This window comes from Emys orbicularis, chromosome 9 (genome assembly GCF_028017835.1).
Source record: "Emys orbicularis isolate rEmyOrb1 chromosome 9, rEmyOrb1.hap1, whole genome shotgun sequence".
Lineage (NCBI taxonomy): Eukaryota > Metazoa > Chordata > Testudines > Emydidae > Emys > Emys orbicularis.
This window is the reverse complement of record NC_088691.1, coordinates 97,075,166-97,093,678: the sequence shown is the minus strand read 5'-3', so window position 1 is coordinate 97,093,678 and position 18,513 is coordinate 97,075,166. Positions and strand designations below refer to the sequence as shown.

The 18,513-nt window shown below is 40.3% G+C and overlaps 1 protein-coding gene across 1 annotated transcript; it reads right to left on the bottom strand.

Annotated features, from left to right (window-relative positions):
• Window positions 1-906: 906 nt before the first annotated feature.
• Window positions 907-18,118, bottom strand: TTC14 (tetratricopeptide repeat domain 14). Its single transcript, XM_065410689.1, has 12 exons — window positions 17,906-18,118; window positions 16,686-16,810; window positions 13,185-13,384; window positions 12,212-12,296; window positions 11,966-12,095; window positions 10,982-11,134; window positions 10,187-10,258; window positions 7,537-7,656; window positions 7,298-7,420; window positions 6,486-6,603; window positions 3,685-3,794; window positions 907-2,365 (listed from the first exon to the last, which is right to left on the bottom strand). Exons 1-12 carry the CDS (start codon window positions 18,067-18,069, stop codon window positions 1,408-1,410), a joined length of 2,358 nt encoding a protein of 785 aa, XP_065266761.1. The 5' UTR covers window positions 18,070-18,118; the 3' UTR covers window positions 907-1,407.
• Between the last annotated feature and the right edge of the window lie 395 nt (window positions 18,119-18,513).

The window sequence follows — 18,513 nt, the reverse complement described above, 5'->3', positions numbered from 1 at the left end:
AACAAGTCATGTTTTCAAGTGCCATGTAAACCTCTGGTTCCGTATAAACAAGGCTGGAGGAGGTAGCAGCGTTCTGACTAATTTAGTTTAATTAGCGTCCAGCTAATTTTTAGCTGGAGGCAATACTGCACTGATTTAGATTAAGAAAGCTATACTGTAGATATAAATTCATCATTTTTAGGTGTAAACCATTTTTTGAAGTTATATAAAGTAAGTTTCCTATTGTTTGTGTAAGAGCTACATCTACACTACAAGAATCCCCATCTCCTAAAGAGTATTTTTTAAATATAAGGTTTTAAAGACATTTCAGGGAAGTTTTAGTAGCCAGACACAACATTTTTAGGCTTGGTTTCCAAGAACGGTTTAAAACAGATTCTCAAGTTTTTATATTGCAGATCACATCTGAGTAGAAAGACTGTGCCACCTCTTTTTCTATTCATAATCATCCACCCTATTTCCCACTCAGGATCACACAATACTCAAGGGTAACTACAGCAAATATTTAAAAATATATGCAGTTGACTTGTTCCTGGAAACAAGGAGAGCTAGAATCATGTGATCAAGTGATCTGCAAACCACAGATTGAGAATTTGTGATGTTAGATGGATGTTACACCTCATTCACCACAAGGCAGTAGTAGCCCAACACCACCATTTTCCTGAAACTATTCTCAAAGAACAGTTTTGAAGACAATTTTAAGACATAAGCACCAGTGTAAGGCATGCACCTCTGCCTCACTTTCCTCATCTGTAAAATGGATATAATACCTTGCTTCTCAGGGCGACTTCATTCATTCATGGCTGTAAGGCACCATGAGATCTATGGATGGGATGTACTATAGTGGTGCGCAAAATCAAAGAGACTAGAAATTCAACAAAGTCAGACAAAAAGTGGCATTAAACAAAATGAGCAAATTTTAATAAAATTTAATGATTAAATCATTAAACAAAAGTTATACACATTGCTGGCACATGTGCATCATTCAGTCAAATAATCCCTTTCAACAGCTAAAAATTAGGTTTAATGATACTATTGTGTTTCCATTTTTGTACTTTAGAAAAGATACCAGTGTGTTTAAAGTGCAAACTTGATGCCAGTTAGCTATATTTTAAGGGTAGCAACGAATAAAGTTTTCTTCCAATCACACAGTTATAAACAATGTTAATTATACATGAGTATCCTAAATTTAAAAAAAAATCTGATTCTATGCTCTTAAAAGTTGTCTGATATATAACATGATACTCTTGCATATACCTGTCTGTCAAAAGGATCTCCTGTAACTTGACTAATACCAACCTTTAAACAAACATTTTGCAAGACAGAAAAACAGACTCTGTTCTGTCCATTTTTCATACAGATTTTAAGGGCACAAGCTCAATAGCAATTAAAGATATTTTCTTAGGTACTTTATTGGTTTTTCTGCTTACTTCCTTTTTGTCTCTCAAATTCAGCAATTTGATTGAATATGTTGAGTAAGTTCTGGGGCAGGCTCTTTTTAACACCACTTTCTGATTGCCCTTTACCATTGAGTGTAGTTTCCTCATCTAGCTCCTTTGCTTTAGTAGTTTCCCCATGACTACTTTCCCTATTTTTATATTCTCTCCTTTCATTTGTACTCTGGGTTAACTCACGTCTGCTACCATCATCATTTCCACTGTACTCATATAACCAAGTGCTGCTGTACTGTTTATTCTTTTCTACTGACTTGCCTGAGTAATCTGACCCTGCTGGAGAAGTGGAATACATGCTCTGACTGGAACCACGCTTTCTAAACTGCTCTTTTCTCCCCTCTACTTCCTTTTCTAACTTTCTAAAATCATGTGTCTTGATTTTATCATCTGACTTCCAGTGATAAGAACCTGAGGAACCCCTCCTATTAGAGAAGGATCTGTCTGCTTTACCCTGTTTTTCATTTTTGCTGCTGGTTGACTGAGTCTTGGAGCTACCATAAGAATCCCTTGAATCTTCAGACCTACCTCCAAAAGTGTCTTCATCATCAGCAGAAGTCCTTGATAGAGAACACTGTCTCTCTCTCACCTCTGTCTTTTGATATACTAATCTGTCCTGCCGCTCCAGCAGTTTTTCCATTTCATATTTTTGGTTAAGGAAGGAAGCAGAGGTATCAGCTGGGGGAGAGTAGCATTCATCTTTCCTACTCTGATCTCGCTGATGTGAAGAAACCCTAGATGAATGTTTTTTGGAGCTGCGAGAGGACACTGACCGATTTCTACTCCTTTTCTTGTGCCTTTTGTGATCAGAAGAGGAGGAAGAGGAGGAGGAAGAGGATGAAACTGATACATCAGATGCGGAATCACTTGAGGAGGAGGAAGAGGAAGAAGTTGATCTTCTCCTTTTCTTCTTCAGCCTAAAAATGTAATTAACCTATGAGGCATCACCACCACCAGAATCATCTATAGACTCTACAAGTTTCTGGCAAAGCTCTGTCCTTTTCAAGGTCCCTGGAACACAGCTCCAAGACCAAATATTTAATAAAAGCCTCATTGGGACATGGAGAGAACCTTTTAGCCACACAGTATTTTAAAAAATATTAATTTTCTTATGTATATTTCAGCCACTTGAAGTGTGGTGGATCAGCTGGGAAGGACACAGGATTGTATAGGGTCCTGTGTGGATCATATTCTTGAAGTAGCTTAGTTAGCAAGCTTCAAATATGCTATTGCAATAAAAAAAACCTTTGAACTTTGAAACAACCTAAAGTAATATTTAAACCACCAACGTGACTCAAAAGAGGGAGATCTTTAGATGAGTTTAGGTGAGATCCTGGATTGCGATCAGATCTGAGTAATATTCACAAACCACTAGTGACAAGAAGGTATACTGGGCCCAATCTGGCAAGCCTTGCACGTGTAGAATTGCCATGATTTCAAGTGACATTCCTGCGTAGGGAGGACTTTAACAATCAGGCTCTTTGTGGCCTTGGTATTACAAGAAGGGTTCTTCTGGTTGGGTATCCCGTCGTACTTCCTAAATACACATTTAGGCAGATAAGTATTATTTCCATATACTCCCCCTGCAAAAATCCAGGTATAGTAGTAAAGAACACCTCATAGGGAAGTTTGGGGAAAACATTAACTTGTTAGTTCTACCTAACTAAAATTTTCCTTTTTAACAAATGAATCTGTATGAAAATGGATCCTTCAAGGGCTTATCTGTTCATTCGCTCTTTTAGGCATAATCCTGCTTCAATAACCTCACTATTGGTTGCTGTGGAAGCAACTCCAATGTCACAAACAGATGGGATTACAACTTTATATGGGGATTGAGCAGCAGGAGCTAGCGAACTATTGAAATCAGAGGTTATATTATGCCATTAACCCGGGTAACAGGGTGGGGGAAGAAAACAGCATATAGAAATTTATCCATGAGGTATCAGTGGCTGTTTAGTAGCTTTATTTAAAAAAAAAAACATTCCTTTATTCCTTTATTAACTGTTGCCTGATCTATCTGTTACCTGTTAAGAAAATGGAGTCTAAGTATGAATCACTAATGTAAAAAGGAAGCTTACCAATAACAGGAACAGACAGAAGCATCACCCATTTCAGCAACTGGATGCTAACTGCTGTTTACTTACTTATGTTTTATATAAGTGATGCTGATGCTCTGGCTCTAGTCAGCAGTAGATTCTTTAATTAAGATATAGTATATTGAATATAATAGGGTTACCTCTTTTCTTCTTTTAAGAGCTTACGCAGTTTTTGTGCACTTGTTTCTATTTTCTTTTCCTTCTGTCTCTCTTCTTTTGCAGCTTGCTTCTCCCTCATTTCCAAAGATTTCTTTTTTGAACCCAGACATCAAAAACACATATTAAAAGTAACAGTATGTTAACCCAATATTTCCCCAAATCCCATCCCCCACCACCACCACAAGAGGATATATATACACAAAGAATACAATACCAAGATTCCCAGATGAAGACGTTACATTCATCAAATAGAAGTTGATTGTGCAGGAGTTTGGCATTAATCGTTGGGATGATCAGTATGGTATTAAGGACCATATTGCAGTAAATATCACATTAAAAAAAGAGACATGACCAGCCATTGCATTGGTACCCATGACCCAGGGCAAAAGATGCAGGAAAAATACAGCAAAATTAGTTATGTGAATGAAGATTGAAACAGGGAGAAACGTTTTGGGGAAGATGGTATTATAGTTTGTATATAAAACGTGATGACAAATCCAATTTTAAAATGTTGTTGGAAGTGGCCATGTTCAGATACCAACCATTTTGTAATTGTACCACAGCCCAGTTTGATGCATGGTTACATAAGAAATCATGTTCCAGTGGGTTGTTGTTGATGAGCAGCACCAGATGTCAGACACAGCAGCAACGGTCCAGTTCAGAAGAAAATGCATTGAAGAAAAACATATCATCAGTATTACAGGAAAAGAGTATTTCACGTTTGAACTGTAATTCATAACATTCTAGTAGGGCAGCTAGAAACAGACAGACATGTAAACCAAGGTTTACTTAGAGGTAACGGAGCCTTCAGTTACTAAACAATTAATCACTAAAGGCACGTTAGCTAAGCCTATTAGCTGGATAGGCTCCTGTACCCCCCAACTCTCTAAGGCTTGTCTACATTGTGCAACAATATGCACTGGGGGGAGGGGAAAGGTAATTTCTAAAAAACACTAAGGTGCTAACTGGTCCATGTAGACCTTGCTGGTGTGCACTAAAAGCTCCCTGATGCTCTTTAACATAGTACTGTTTGAAATGGTTTGAAACAGTTGGAATTCATATCCAGGGTGAGCAGCAAGTCTCTGGATACCAGTTCTCAAGGCTTGGCAATGGTCATATAAGAAATACTGCCTTAGGATATAAGGGAAACCCTTAATTTATTGTGGGCAAACTTACACAAACTGCTGAACAACAGAGAGCCTTATGTTCCTCAGCTGCATCAATGACCCTCATCACCATCAGTATAACTTGCAATGAGAGTAAAACCATTTCCTTCACTTGTTTAATCACTTTTATTTGTGACTTAGGTTGCAAGACTTAGGTTGTAAGACTCCTTGTTACAGCAACAATACTTTTCTCTGGATAATGCCAAATATGTTGGCAGTGCCCACATACTGTAAGTAGACATTTCTGGAGGATAATTTAGCTTTAATAAAGGTTACCATAAATCTCCTCTTCCCCATCCTTCAACAAAACCTTTTCACGTTATGGCTTTCCCCACCTGCTAAAGCAGTGTCAATCAAGCCCTGCATAAAGAAACCAGCCTGCACACTTCTACCCTAGTCTATTTACTTCCTCCAGCACAGAAGCATTGAGTACAGACACCCAGTGCCCCAGTTCTCTAACTTTAATTCACTCTTTTAGATCCTATCTGGAAGACAATGTAAGTAAAGGAGACAAATGAAAAAGCCCCAGAAAGAGAAGGCAACAGACAAAGGAGCTTGGCATGGAGACCCATAGGGGCTCACTCAGGAAACATGTTGTGGGCAGGGGAGAAAAGAAAGGACCCTGGAACTTGCTTCCCCCATTATTTCCTCCAAAGCTTGGACCCTGGTTAATTGTTTTTTTTTTTTTTTCCATTTTAAATAACTGCCTTGGTAATTTGCACCTCACAACAAGTTTGGCAGAATTCTGGTTTATCAACTGACCATAACTGCTTGGTTCAGTGACATGGTGCCCCCAGCTCTCTCCAGGCCTTTAATTAAGATCCTTCTTGTGCCACATGAAGATCCACAATGTCTTCCTTTTGAGCTAGCCCTGATCAGTCTTACCCTGCTCCTCTTTGAATATTCCCAATTACAACCCTCTGGCATATGTCTAAAACTGACCCATTTGGGGATTTTACCCTACATATAGCCCTGGTCTACACTAGGGAGGGGGATCGATCTAAGTGACACAACTTCAGCTACACGAGTAACGTAGCTGAAGTCGACCTACTTAGATCGACTTACTGTGGTGTCTTCACCGCGGTGAGTTGACTGCTGCCGCTCCCCCGTCAACTCTGCCTGCACCTCTTGTGGCGCTGGAGTACAGGAGTCGACGGGAGAGCGCTCGGGGGTTGATTTATCGCGTCTAAACTAGACGCGATAAATCAATCCCCGCTGGATCGATCACTGCCTGCCGATCCGGCGGGTAGTATAGACATACTGCTGATACGGAATTAAGACATACTTACAAAGTCTTAATTCCGTATCAGCAGTCCCGCTCATGTGTGAACAGGTTGTTTCCTCCTCCCCTTCATCAGACACGGTTACTGAGTTCTGGTCTTTCCCTGCATCCGACTGCTGTGCTGTTGCTTCCCATGCCCATCTGAAATGATCAAGCCATCCACAGGCACCTTGCTTTTTGTAGATGTAGCCATAATACTTACTGTGACAGGTGTTGTAAAGAGGGGAAAGAGGAGAATAAGACGCAATAACCAGTAAATAATTTCCCCCTTCCCAATGTTTTTAATATGAGTTTTGATTGTAGTAGATAAAGTTAAGAGAAAGTAAAGAATCACCTGCATATGTTTACGGAGTTTCAGTAAGGCATCCTCCGCTTCTTTAAAAGTCTCATCCAAAATTAAAGCTCTCTTATAATAATTCTGAGCATTTAACAGGTTATCTTCCTCTTCCAACCTAACATTCATATGAAAAATGTTTACAACACAAACAGAATTTGTTTTTGATCATACTGATAATCTCAGACTGATACATATTAAAAAAGGAACGCACTAAAATGCAGATGTTTACATCCCGGACATGTCATTACTTCCTGAACATCAATAGTACTGTACTTTCAAACTTTGATTCCAGTTTTTGATGAATAAAATGTTCTGTTACTTCTGAATGAGTCTCCTGTTTACTCAGATTGATTTTTTCCTGAATATTAATTCTGGAATTCTTACAGTTTTTCTGAGTATTTATATGCAATTAATTCAGAAGTTTATTTTATTAAACACAAATCATGGCATAGTTGTAAAAATTTAAAAAGTTATAAAAATGCCTTATTAAATATTCATCCAAAAATTTCATAGAATGTTATGTAGGTTTAACATTCCATCAGCTAAACTGTATTGAGAAGGAAAAAAAAAAAAAACAGTAAGGAGGCGAGATTTAAACTGATGTGCGGTAGGGTGGGGCGACATGAGAGAAAGTAAACAGATTATACACCTTGAACTGCTTTCCCTGCAGACTTCTCATTGTTGGCACACAGGCAGGAAGGAGATAAAACACTCCCTTTTTTATATACTTAGCCAGCCCAATATAAAAAATAGATAATGAAAAAACTGAATTGTTCATAACTGCATAAAGAATAGAATTTAACACTTACTGGCCTCCTCTTTCCACAAGTGTCTGACAGAGGTATTTCCTTGCATTTCTATGGGTTGGACAGTTTTTTAATGCAACTTCAAAATCATCTATGGCTTTGTTTAAGCTTCCTTTTGTTGCATAACTATAAAAATGGAAAAGCAATATAGGAATTAAATAAATGTCACAATTTATCTTTTAAATAGATTATTGGAATCCATCTTTAACAACGAAGGGGAAAAAAAAAAAAAAAGGACTTACAGTGCCCCACGAGCTACGAAGGCTTCAACATTTTGTGCATCTATTTCCAAGGCCTTGTTGTATTCATTCATAGCCTCTACATGGCGGCCAACCTTAAAATAATCAACCCCAATCTTCACACTAGAACAAATGGTTTAAAAAAAAAAAAAAAAAAAAAAAAAGTGTATCACACAGAGTCATCAAGCTAAACAAATATACTTAAAATCACAGTTCGAGAAGCCTTGCAACTTGTAGTACATCATCCTGCCGTAAGAGTAACAGAATGGAAGCATTTTAGCAAGATATAGTTTCAAGAGTTGCTCTTTAGATTAATGCCATATTTACATCACACCAAAATGTAAATTCTTTTATCTGAAAGCTTAGAGTTCAAAGTCACCTCTGAAGAAAGCACACATAGATGATACACTGTATTCTCCATTTACAAATGGAATGCTTACAGTACTTGAGTGTTTTTCTAAGACTTGTCATATTACCCCCTAATGCGGGGGAGAGTTTTAGGCCATGTCTACGCTTACAAGCTTACAAAAGCACAGCTGTACTGATACAGCTGTGCTGCTGTAAGATTGCTCGTGTAGCCGCGTTATACGGGTGGGAGAGAGCTCTCCCATCGACACAATAAAACCAGCTCAACGAGCAGCGGTAGCTCTCCCACTGACATGGTGCTGCGCACACGAGCACTTATGCTGGCTAAACTTATGTCGTTCGGGGTGTGTTTTTTTCACACCACTGAGCGACAAAAGTTTTGTCGACATAAGTGCTAGTGTAGACATGGCTTTATAATGTACAGGGACACATTCAACACTACAGTAAGGGGGCACAATGACACTGAAGTCAATTTGCCCCCATGTAAGATGCTTTAAGACTTATATTTCATAACTTGCGTGAGAGAAGCTTCAGTTTGCATTTGTCTAAAATAAATTTTCTTCCAATGAGTTAACAGTTGGGGCTCTGAATTTCAGATCAGATTTATCATGAGACTTCACTGCAGCAATCAAGATTAATGATTTAATATAGCAATATATGGCCACAGATTATAGAAAATGGTTGTACTTATTCTCCAATGAATAAGACCTTACTTGAATTGCGAGATGATTGTCAAATAATTGCGGCTGAGTTGCAGACAAGCCATGGAAAATTGCAGAAAAGTAATAATGGACCTTTATTATTTGCAATGATTTGGAAAAGCTTAGGGGGCCCTCGGAGCGGGCGGCCGAGGCTACCACCGTTGAAATTGCAATGGAAGCCTAATATTGTGGGATTCACGATATTGCAAATTAAGTAGGGTTTAACTAATGAAATAAATGATGTGCTATATTAAAATTGAAGACAGTTTCTAAGACTGGCATCATCTCTACCACCACTAATTCCAATCTCATTCCCCTTTCAGCTGTATCATTTTTATGCCTGGGACTACTTCCCAACTAAATATTGCTTCTGTGGACCTGCCTACTCATCTCAAGAATTTCCATGGACAGGAGTCGAGACCAGAATGGCGAGGAGCAACTCCCAGCTTGACTGGGTTATGGGCAGAGGCTGCTGAGCTGAGAGAAGATAAACCTTTCCTATTCACCCTCTTCTCCATGCTGGACTGAGGGAGATTGGCAAACCACTTTGTCTATTCCCTTTCCAACTCTGTGCTTTTCCTGGTAGAACTGGAAAGGAAACTTGTTTCCCATCCTGAAAGAAATTTTGAGATTTCAAAAAAGCTTTCCCATCCTGAATTGCGACAAAAAGTCAAAGTCTTGATAGCTTCCGCACACTTTCAATCCACAAAAAAATTCAGTTTGGGTCAACCAAAACATTGTGTTTAGATTTTGACCTTTTTACATTTAAAAGCACAAACTAACTACAATGTCAAAACAAAAAGTCATTTCAAATCAAAAAATGAAGTTGCTTCAGCAATGCTGAAACAAGATGTTCTGACAAATTTTGAAATTTTCTAATAAAAAAAATCAGGATATTTATCGAAACCAACTCTTCCTGTGAACACGTTCTGTGAATCCGCATTTTCCAATGAAAAACATTTTGTTGGAAAATTCCTGACCAGCTCCATCTCCTGGGTGCCTGCTGGACTATGGAAGAGCAGATTGCACTCTGCAGCTTCATCCCAGGCACAGCCTAAAAGAAACAGCAGCTGTCCAAAGCAGCCTCTTCAAATGCTCTCAGTCAGTATGTTCAGTGTTGATACTTATTGACTGACGCCAGCTCAGGCCACAGGGGAATTGCTCACAAATCCAGGTTCGGGCTCAGGTGTCAAGACAGGGGAATTCAAGGTCATCTGGTTGCTATTTATAAAAGGCTGAGCTGGGTACTAAGGCTAGGGTCCTATGGGAAAACTGAGGAGACAAGACAGAGCAGTACTCAGGTCTAATTTCAGGAGCCAGCACAAGTTATAAGTGACCTTAACCTTTGGGAACTAAACTAAAGGCTTTTCCTTAAAATTTGATTTTTTTACTTTACAAACAAAGAGCATTCCTCCACCCCCACGACCTATCAACTGACCACAGCCACTCAGCAAGTTGCTCTCCGGTGATATTCAGGAGGTTATTCATTGTGAACTCTGGTACAAAGAACTATGAAGAACTATGACCACTGATGCTAAAGTAGATGCCACCTAAATTGCTTGACAAGAAAATTAAATACTCTGTACCATTTCAAGGCCCAAGATGCAGATTGCTTTTTCCTCAATGCAAAGGCAAAGTCTTCTTCATTGAAGTTTTTGCTGTTTAAAAAAAAAAAATGTATATCAAGGGAATAAATTATTAACTGCCCAAGTTTCCTTCTAAGTCTACATTATCAAAAATTTATACCAAGGTTTAGGTAAAATTTCAACATGGCCGAAAAAATACTATATTACTCTCCCCTCAATCAGCAACAGCATTTCTGATTTCCAAAGTCATAGCCTCCCTAAATGTATTAGTCTATTGCAGTCAAATATACTGTCCCATGTCAGTTGCATTAATATAGATTAAATTTTGAGCTACACAGCAAATGGGAAATCTATATGTTAATTTTCTGTATTTGAGAAGGAAAAATTTCTGAATCTGTACTGCTCAAAAGATCAGGTCCATTAGTAAAGCAAGCTATTACTAAGTGTTAAGGATAAATATTATTAGGATGTAAAGTAACTTGTGATTTTAATCTAATGTTACTACCAATATACAATGAACAGTTTACCCAGTTAAACAGTATCAAGCAGATTACTGGTGGATGAAGTGGCTTAGAATTCGGTCTAATTCTAAGAGTAATTTTGTTGTTCTGGAGTGTCTTTTTTATACTTAATTGATGGGCTCACACTATCATCAGTGGTCATGCAAAAGAGGATCAACCCAAGGTTGAAGTAATAGTGGCCACAGAAATTTTTAAACAGAAACTACAAATAGAGACATTTCAGGCAGTGGCACTTTCTCTAGAAAGCAATGAAGATGGTGCAGTGTCACTGTACCTTTGCAGGCCTCTCATTAACGATGGTGGGCTGGATTCACTTAGTCCTAGTTTTCCTAATAAAAATTCAACTACTGCTGGATTAGCAAATCCCAAGGAATGATGTAAGACTTTTTCATACGTCTCCGAAGTACTGGCTACTTCAACACTTCTCCTTAAAGAAAATAAGAACATACACAAATATGACCACCCATTTCTTTAGTAATGCTGACATATGTAAAGAGTCAACGTCCATTAATACTTTTACCCACACTGGTTCACAAGCAAATTACATATTTCCACTTGAGGGAAGGGAAGCTACAACACATCACCATTTGTTTCATCTGAAATAAGAACTCCTCTGCCTTTGTTGCTGTTCCTCCTCATCCACTAGCTGCAGAATTCGGTGGTCAGTTTCCTTTTCCTTCCTCCTCCTGTTTTATCCCACCCTTTGCCCTACTGACTAATGAGAAGCAGTACTTGAAAACCTCATTTTGGCTCTCTCCTCTTGCAGTACCAGCAGCTCCTTCTAGGCCTTGAGCCAAACCCTACAAGCACTCCAAAGAGGTAGTTACACTCCTGTACTTCTTGCCAAAGACAGATTTTAAGAGTTTCATATCTCAGCCCTTTAAGTCATTAGTTTATTAATGGTCCTGTATTCTCCCAAGTAATGCTCATTTCCTGCAATATATATTTTAAGTCTCTCTCTCTTTCTTTTGGCTAAGATTACCTCATTCTGCTTTTCTTCTTTCTTCATCTTTTTGTGAAAAATTCTGAAGCAAACTACATCCATATATGAACAGTGGTGCTTTTATTTAGGAAAACAAGTCAATAGTATAAAATTGAAGAATATATGTCAATCAGCAGAGTAAAGGAAAATCTTGACCAAGACCTTTGAAAAAGGAGTTTCTGCCAACATATTTGGCAGTTTCTGCCAACAGTTTCTTGAGACAACATACATTTAACAAACCAGATCTAGTGAGTAGAAGAGAATGCAAATTTTTACCTATAATGTAAAGGCAAGTCTTCAGAACTAATTACCCCCAGTTTAGTACTAGATAGACTGGGTGGAAGAGCAGAGCTGTGCAGTGATATCGTGAGTTTTTCATGGTAACGATCAATGTCCTTGATTGCAGCTATCAAAAAAAAAACAACAACAACAAAACACTAAACAACAACATCTTAAAGTTGAGAACAAAGTCAACAAAACTGGAAAGAAACAGCTTTCAGAACAGTTTTAATATGCATTTACCTTGTATAATGTCTCCAGTTTGATAATATGATAAAGGATCACCATGGCTGCTATGAGAAGGCACATCTCTCAATGGACAAAGAGCCTGCAATGGAAGAGACCAAAAACTCTGAGCTTAATAAAGCAAACGATAATAAAATGGGTTTGCACTAGAAGACAACTTCCCTCAGCCCAGAAGTATCAGTTTGCACAATGAAGATTTGTCCCATGAGTAAATATTAAATTATGTTTAAAAAAAATCAAGGTTTTGATTACAATGGCAGTTATCCTGCTGAAGAGAACTCATTTGTGATACTGTGATATTGAAGACTAATGTGAGTAATCCAGTTTCCACCCAGCTTTAATCCTTAAACAAATGTTGAAAAATGAACTTCTTATCTGTAACCAAAAGTCCATTTTGTGATCATTAAACTAGATGGAAACTAGTCTTATGCTATGTCTACACTACAGACCTCACAGCGGCACCGCTGTACCGCTGCAGCTGCACCACTGTAAGGTCGCCTGTGTAGCCGCTCTATGCCGACAGGAGAGCATCTCCTGGCCACATAGCGCTGTCCACATTGGCACTTTTGTAGGTAAAACTTACGTCGGTCCAGCGTTCTTTTTCCCCCACACCACTGACCGACAAAAGTTTTGCCAACGAAAGTGCTAGTGTAGACAAAGCCTAAGTCTGTCCAAAATTGAGCATGAAAGCAGAGTGATATTAGTATGATTCAATTCAGATCGAGGTCCATGCATCTATATAAACACTAACTTTTCAACCTACAGCTAAAATATTTGAGCGGTAAAGAAAGAAAATGTCTTGCTGAGACAACAAGGCAGCTTCCACCTTAATCAAAGCCTGAATGCATTAAGGCTTTGAACCATTAACCGCCCCAGAGCTCAGGTCCTTTGCACAAGATGCAGCCAACACATTAGAAGCCAGGACTGCCCTGCATCAGTTTACTTGTTACTGATCATACTCAAGTCTTACAGTGATTTCTAACTGCGAGATCTCTCTGGCGACGCCACTGCCCAGACAGATTAACACCATGAAAAAGCCAAATTCACGAATAGAACTAATCCTTCCGACGACAACATCGCCACGCTCAATGTCTCGGAAAAACAGCTCCCTCCTGTCCTCACTTGGCACCTCCATGAACTGCTCCAGGGGTGGCATAACAGCATAACAATCTGCAATTAATGGGGAGAAAAAGTTATGTAATAACTGCTCTGCCTTCTGAAATCTCTAATTACAGTTCACTATAGTATCAGAAAATCAATGTGATTTTTAATAAAGCACTTTATATTCCTTTATTAGGCATTATGTACAGCCAACACTTCCCAACATACATAACATTGCAATGAGAACTCTTAGTTTCCTCAGGTCAAGATGGAATAAGAGCACTCTTTCCTTTCTCACCCCTGCCCTGGCCTGGCCAACCAGGTCCTCCATACCTATGTCCGAGTCCCCAGAGATCTCATTCCCTCCTCCCCACATTTATACTTTAACTTTCTGCTCAAAAAGGATTGGGTAACATTTGCTTTTCAGAGTCTGTCAATATCATTTCTTAAGTCAGCCAGAAACAGTAATTTTTGATCAACACAAGGTCAACACTTGCTTCACATATCCACCACAAACTCTGCGGCACCCAGCATCTGCTAGTCGTCGGTTCACATCTATTGCATTTTGAGTTATTGGCAGAGTGAAGCAAGATCCTGCATTCAACTTGACTTCTCTGTTGTCTAACAGCTTCAGCCAGCTCTGTAATTGTCTACAGATCAAAGAACTGGTTTGCTATTGCATCTATTCGCAGCTATTAATAACTTTCAGCATAGTAATACCCCTATCTCAGCTCTGCCCATTCTCCCAATAGAGTCTAATACGTTGACACCTTAACTCAAAGAGCGAAAGAAATGGTGGGGCGATTGGGGGCACACAGAGACTCCGGCATGGGGTGGATGTACAGAATCCCTGCAGTTGAGGGGGATGGAAAGGTGGCACACAGGGAGCTTGCGGGAGGAAAGCAGGGGAAACAGAGAAAGCCAAGAAGGCCTGCTATAAGCAATGAGCATGTTCTACAGAAGTTATGAAGTGTGCATTTTCACATCACAATTTTGCTCCCAAAGAAAAATCTCCTAGGAGCTTTCCTCTCTCTACCCAATTTATCTTCAGCCAATGAGGGGGGCCCCACTTTCAAAGGGCCTATTGTTTCTGCGGAGCCTGTTTGCTGAGACAAACTTCACCCACTCTGTTCCAATGGAGAATTCATACCATCACAACTCTTCCAGCCTCAGTTTCCACAGCTACATTCTCAGTTACTTGGGACAGCCACAGAAGATTCTACCCCCAGACACCTTTTCTGATGGTCCTTAAACCTGAAAAGCCATTTGCACTTAAAAAGTTGGATAGAACACAGCATGTTGTATGGACAAGATATTCCTTGCAATAATTTATCCATTAACAGTTCATGCTTGAATTTTACAGTTAATAAGATTAAATATTCTCCTCAATGCCTGAGCTAACACTTAGGGCTTGTTCACACAAGAAAATTAATCCAGAATAGGGTTGGGTATAAATTTAAAGCAGATTAACTATTCTGAATAACTCATTATGTATTCCAGAATAAGGGCACACTATTCTGAATTAGTTTAATCTGCTTCCAGAATAAGAGCATCCACACATGAAGTTAATCAGGAATAACTTCCTGTGTAGACAAGCCCTTAAGAAGCATGTTGTTACATTTCAGTAAAGCAAGTTTGTGTCCACCTAGGTTTATAATTAAAATTGGGGTCTTCCAGGAATACAGGTATTACATAAATCAATCTTGTAAAATTATGCTCATCCACTCACTTAATACAAACAATTTTCTCACCAGCTCAGCAAAGAGTACGGAAGCGTGAGAAATAATTTTACAAGGCTGACGTGACTTAGTCTGATCTATGACTAATGATATCAATGCTTTAGATAATGGCATAGAATACACTTAAAAAGTTTGCGGATGATACCAAGCTGGGAGGGGTTGCAAGTGCTTTGGAGGATAGGATTAAAATTCAAAAAGATTTGCACAAACTGGAGAAATGGTCTGAAGTAAATAGGATGAAATTCAATAAGGACAAATGCAAAGTACTCCACTTAGGAAGGAACAATCAGTTGCATACATACAAAATGGGAAATGACTGCCCATGAAGGAATACTGTAGAAAGGAATCTGAGTAAGAGTGGATCACAAGCTAAATATGAGTCAACAGCATAACACTGTTGCAAAAAAAAGCAACCATCATTCTAGGGTGCATTAGCAGGAGTGTTGCAACCAAGACACAAGAAGTAATTCTTTCGCTCTACTCCGTGCTGATTATGCCTCAACTGGAGTATTGTGTCGAGTTCTGGCACCACATTTCAGGAAAGATATGGACAAATTGGAAAAAGCCAGAGAAGAGCAACAAAAATGATTAAAGGTCTAGAAAACATGATCTATAAGGGAAGATTGAAAAAACTGGGTTTGTATAGTCTGCAGAAGACTGAGAGGGGACATAACAGTTTTCAAATACATAAAAGGTTGTTTCAAGAAGGAGGGAGAAAAATTGTTCTCATTAACCTCTGAGGATAGGATAAGAAGCAATGGTCTTAAAATTGCAGCAAAAGCGGTTTAGGCTGGACATTAGGAAAAGCTTCCTGTCAGGGTGGTTAAGCACAGGAATAAATTGCCTAGGGAGGTTGTGGAATCTCCATCATTGGAGATTTTTAAGAGCAGGTTAGACAAACACCTGTCAGGAATGGTCTAGCTAATACTTAGTTCTGCCATGAGTGCAGGGGACTGGACTAGATGACCTCTCGAGATCCCTTACACAAGTCATATTTGAGGTGGTTGGGGTCAAAGGTGACAATGGGCTCAAAGAACCCCAGTCCAAGACTGATTTATGTCTCAGTTCTGCAAATATGCACCTGTGTAACTTTATGCATGCAAATAGTTCCACTAATTTATGGATACGTGTGTGAAGAATTTATGCATAAGTGTGTGAAGAATCCAGGGCCTTTTTTGTACATTTGTTTTTTAAAAAGTAGCAGCTCTTTTGAGAACTGGAAGACCAAGGATGCCTTCTGCATTAATGACTCCATTTTCACAACAGTACTACAGTTGAGAGTCACTCAAGGTGTTTACATTTTCATATTAGATAAACTGAAAACATACTGATTTAAGAAAAAAATGCAAACATGTTACCTTTTCCCACCATATTCCACACAGTATAGGCCTTAATCATGGTTGACTAAAATGAGAATTATTTTAAAGTCTGACAGATGTGTTCCCAGTACTGAAGATTATATCTACTCCATGCATTTCTAAACGTCAAAAAAAACTTGAAACAAAATAACATTCTTTTTACAAATACCATTTATTTTTAAAATGTATTGTATACACAAGACCTTTACTGGATTTCTCATAACTAATTTGTCTCAGAGAGAATCCCTTTTCACCTGTAATTGTAGGATTTACCTTCATTCTCTTCATTTGATTCTGAATCTGTTGATACACTTGGTTTCCATGAAAGAGCAAAAAGGAGATCAGCTTTTTTGGCAATGAAGTGTTGTATCTCAATGTTATCAATTCTCTTCTCTTTCCTAAGAAAGATAAAGAAAAATCTAGTACTCTTTCCCCCCCCCCCCCCATTTTGTTCACATAGCATGCTACATCTGCTACATAAATTAAGGGTTTTTTTGTTTGTTTTTTAAATCACTGTCCAGGGCTTTGCATAAGCATTTAATGAAATGTGTCCCAACTTATACTATTGATGACATGCTTAGTACAAAATGCTTTGCCCAAGTTTTTCTATGTCTAATGTAGAGCATGGTGGTAAACAACATATGTGTACAGCACCAAGAACATGAATGGTGCTGAACTGCAAAGCTTCCAGAACGATGGTGTTTGGATTTTCACTGCCAAACTAAACCTAGCAGATTTCACAGTATGCTACAAGGTGCCTTTGCGTCAGCTTTTGGATTGAGTGTACAGATACTACTAGAAAGTAGGACAAAAAAAAGCTCCTCCTACCATTTCCCTTTCAGCAGCAAGAAAGAAATCCATCCTCAATACCCTGAAGCCTTTCAACTCTAGGGATGAAAAACACTATACAGGAAGAGGGTGTTAGTATAATGCAGCCCTGTTCCTGGAGTCAAGTGACTATGTGAAAAACCTCAGCTTTCATTTAAAAAGAAGGAGTTTCTAGCCCTCTCGGTTCCAGAAGAAAACTTGGGAACAGGACGCCGAAACCAAGAGGCAAAGACCCAAACATTCATTTTTAAACAACTTCTGATTTTTAAGCGTCATGATTTTTTTTTTGAGCGGGGGGGGGGGGGGGAAGAAAACGGGGGAGGGGGCGCTGACATTTTAAATGCCTGTGGCTATCACTACTGCTACAAGGGAAAGGCAAGGCAGCTCTCAGGGGCGAGGGAGCTGGGGTCAGCGCCCAGGCTGGGTGAGACTCTGCCCGAGTCCTAGAGGGCACAAAGTCCAGGGAAGCGGATGCCCAGTTGTGCCGGGAGAGGCGAGTGCGGGTCCCTCTGACCCCGGGGGTCACCGACAGAGCAAACCCTGGGCGGGGGCCGTGGAGCGGCACTAAAGCCGATAAAGGAGCTGGGGGCCTCCTCAGAGGCCGACCCGAGCTGGGGTGTGGGGCGGGATCAGCAGCTCCCTCCTCCCCCTGCCCGGCTCCTTACCTGGCGGGCGGCTGATGCTGGGCTTCCCGGGGCGGCTCCAGGCTGGGGCCCCCGGGAGGCAGGAGGCCCCGGAAGTCGGGGTTATCGTGCTGCTCGGTGCGGAGCAGGGAGAGCAGCGCGGGGCCATGGAAACCCAGCGCCTGGCGGAGCAGGTCCCGCTCCATCCCATCCGCGGCGACCCACACAGCGCAGCAACCGGAAGCTTCCGAGGAATAACCTGGAAGTAGAACCCGCCATAGTCTCCCACACCCGGAAGGGGGAAAGGGGCGGGGCTACAGCGGAGGCCGGTGAGCCCGCAACGACTGGCCCCGCTCTCGCGCATGCGCACAGCGGGAGGGTGGGCGCTTTGACGGGGCGGGGCGAGAGAGGCCGTGTGATCTTGGCAAGGCGGGGAGCGGGCTCCCCGAGCCTCCGGCCTCAGCCCGCGCTGCCTGCCCGTCTCCCGTAGCTGGGGGGCGTGTGTGGGTGGTTTGCCTGGGGGATAGGGTGGCCACATGTCCCGATTTTATAGGGACAGTCCCGATTTTGGGGTCTTTTTATTATACCCCCCCCCCCCACCGCCTGTCCCGATTTTTCACGCTTGCTGTCTGGTCACCCTACTGGGGGAG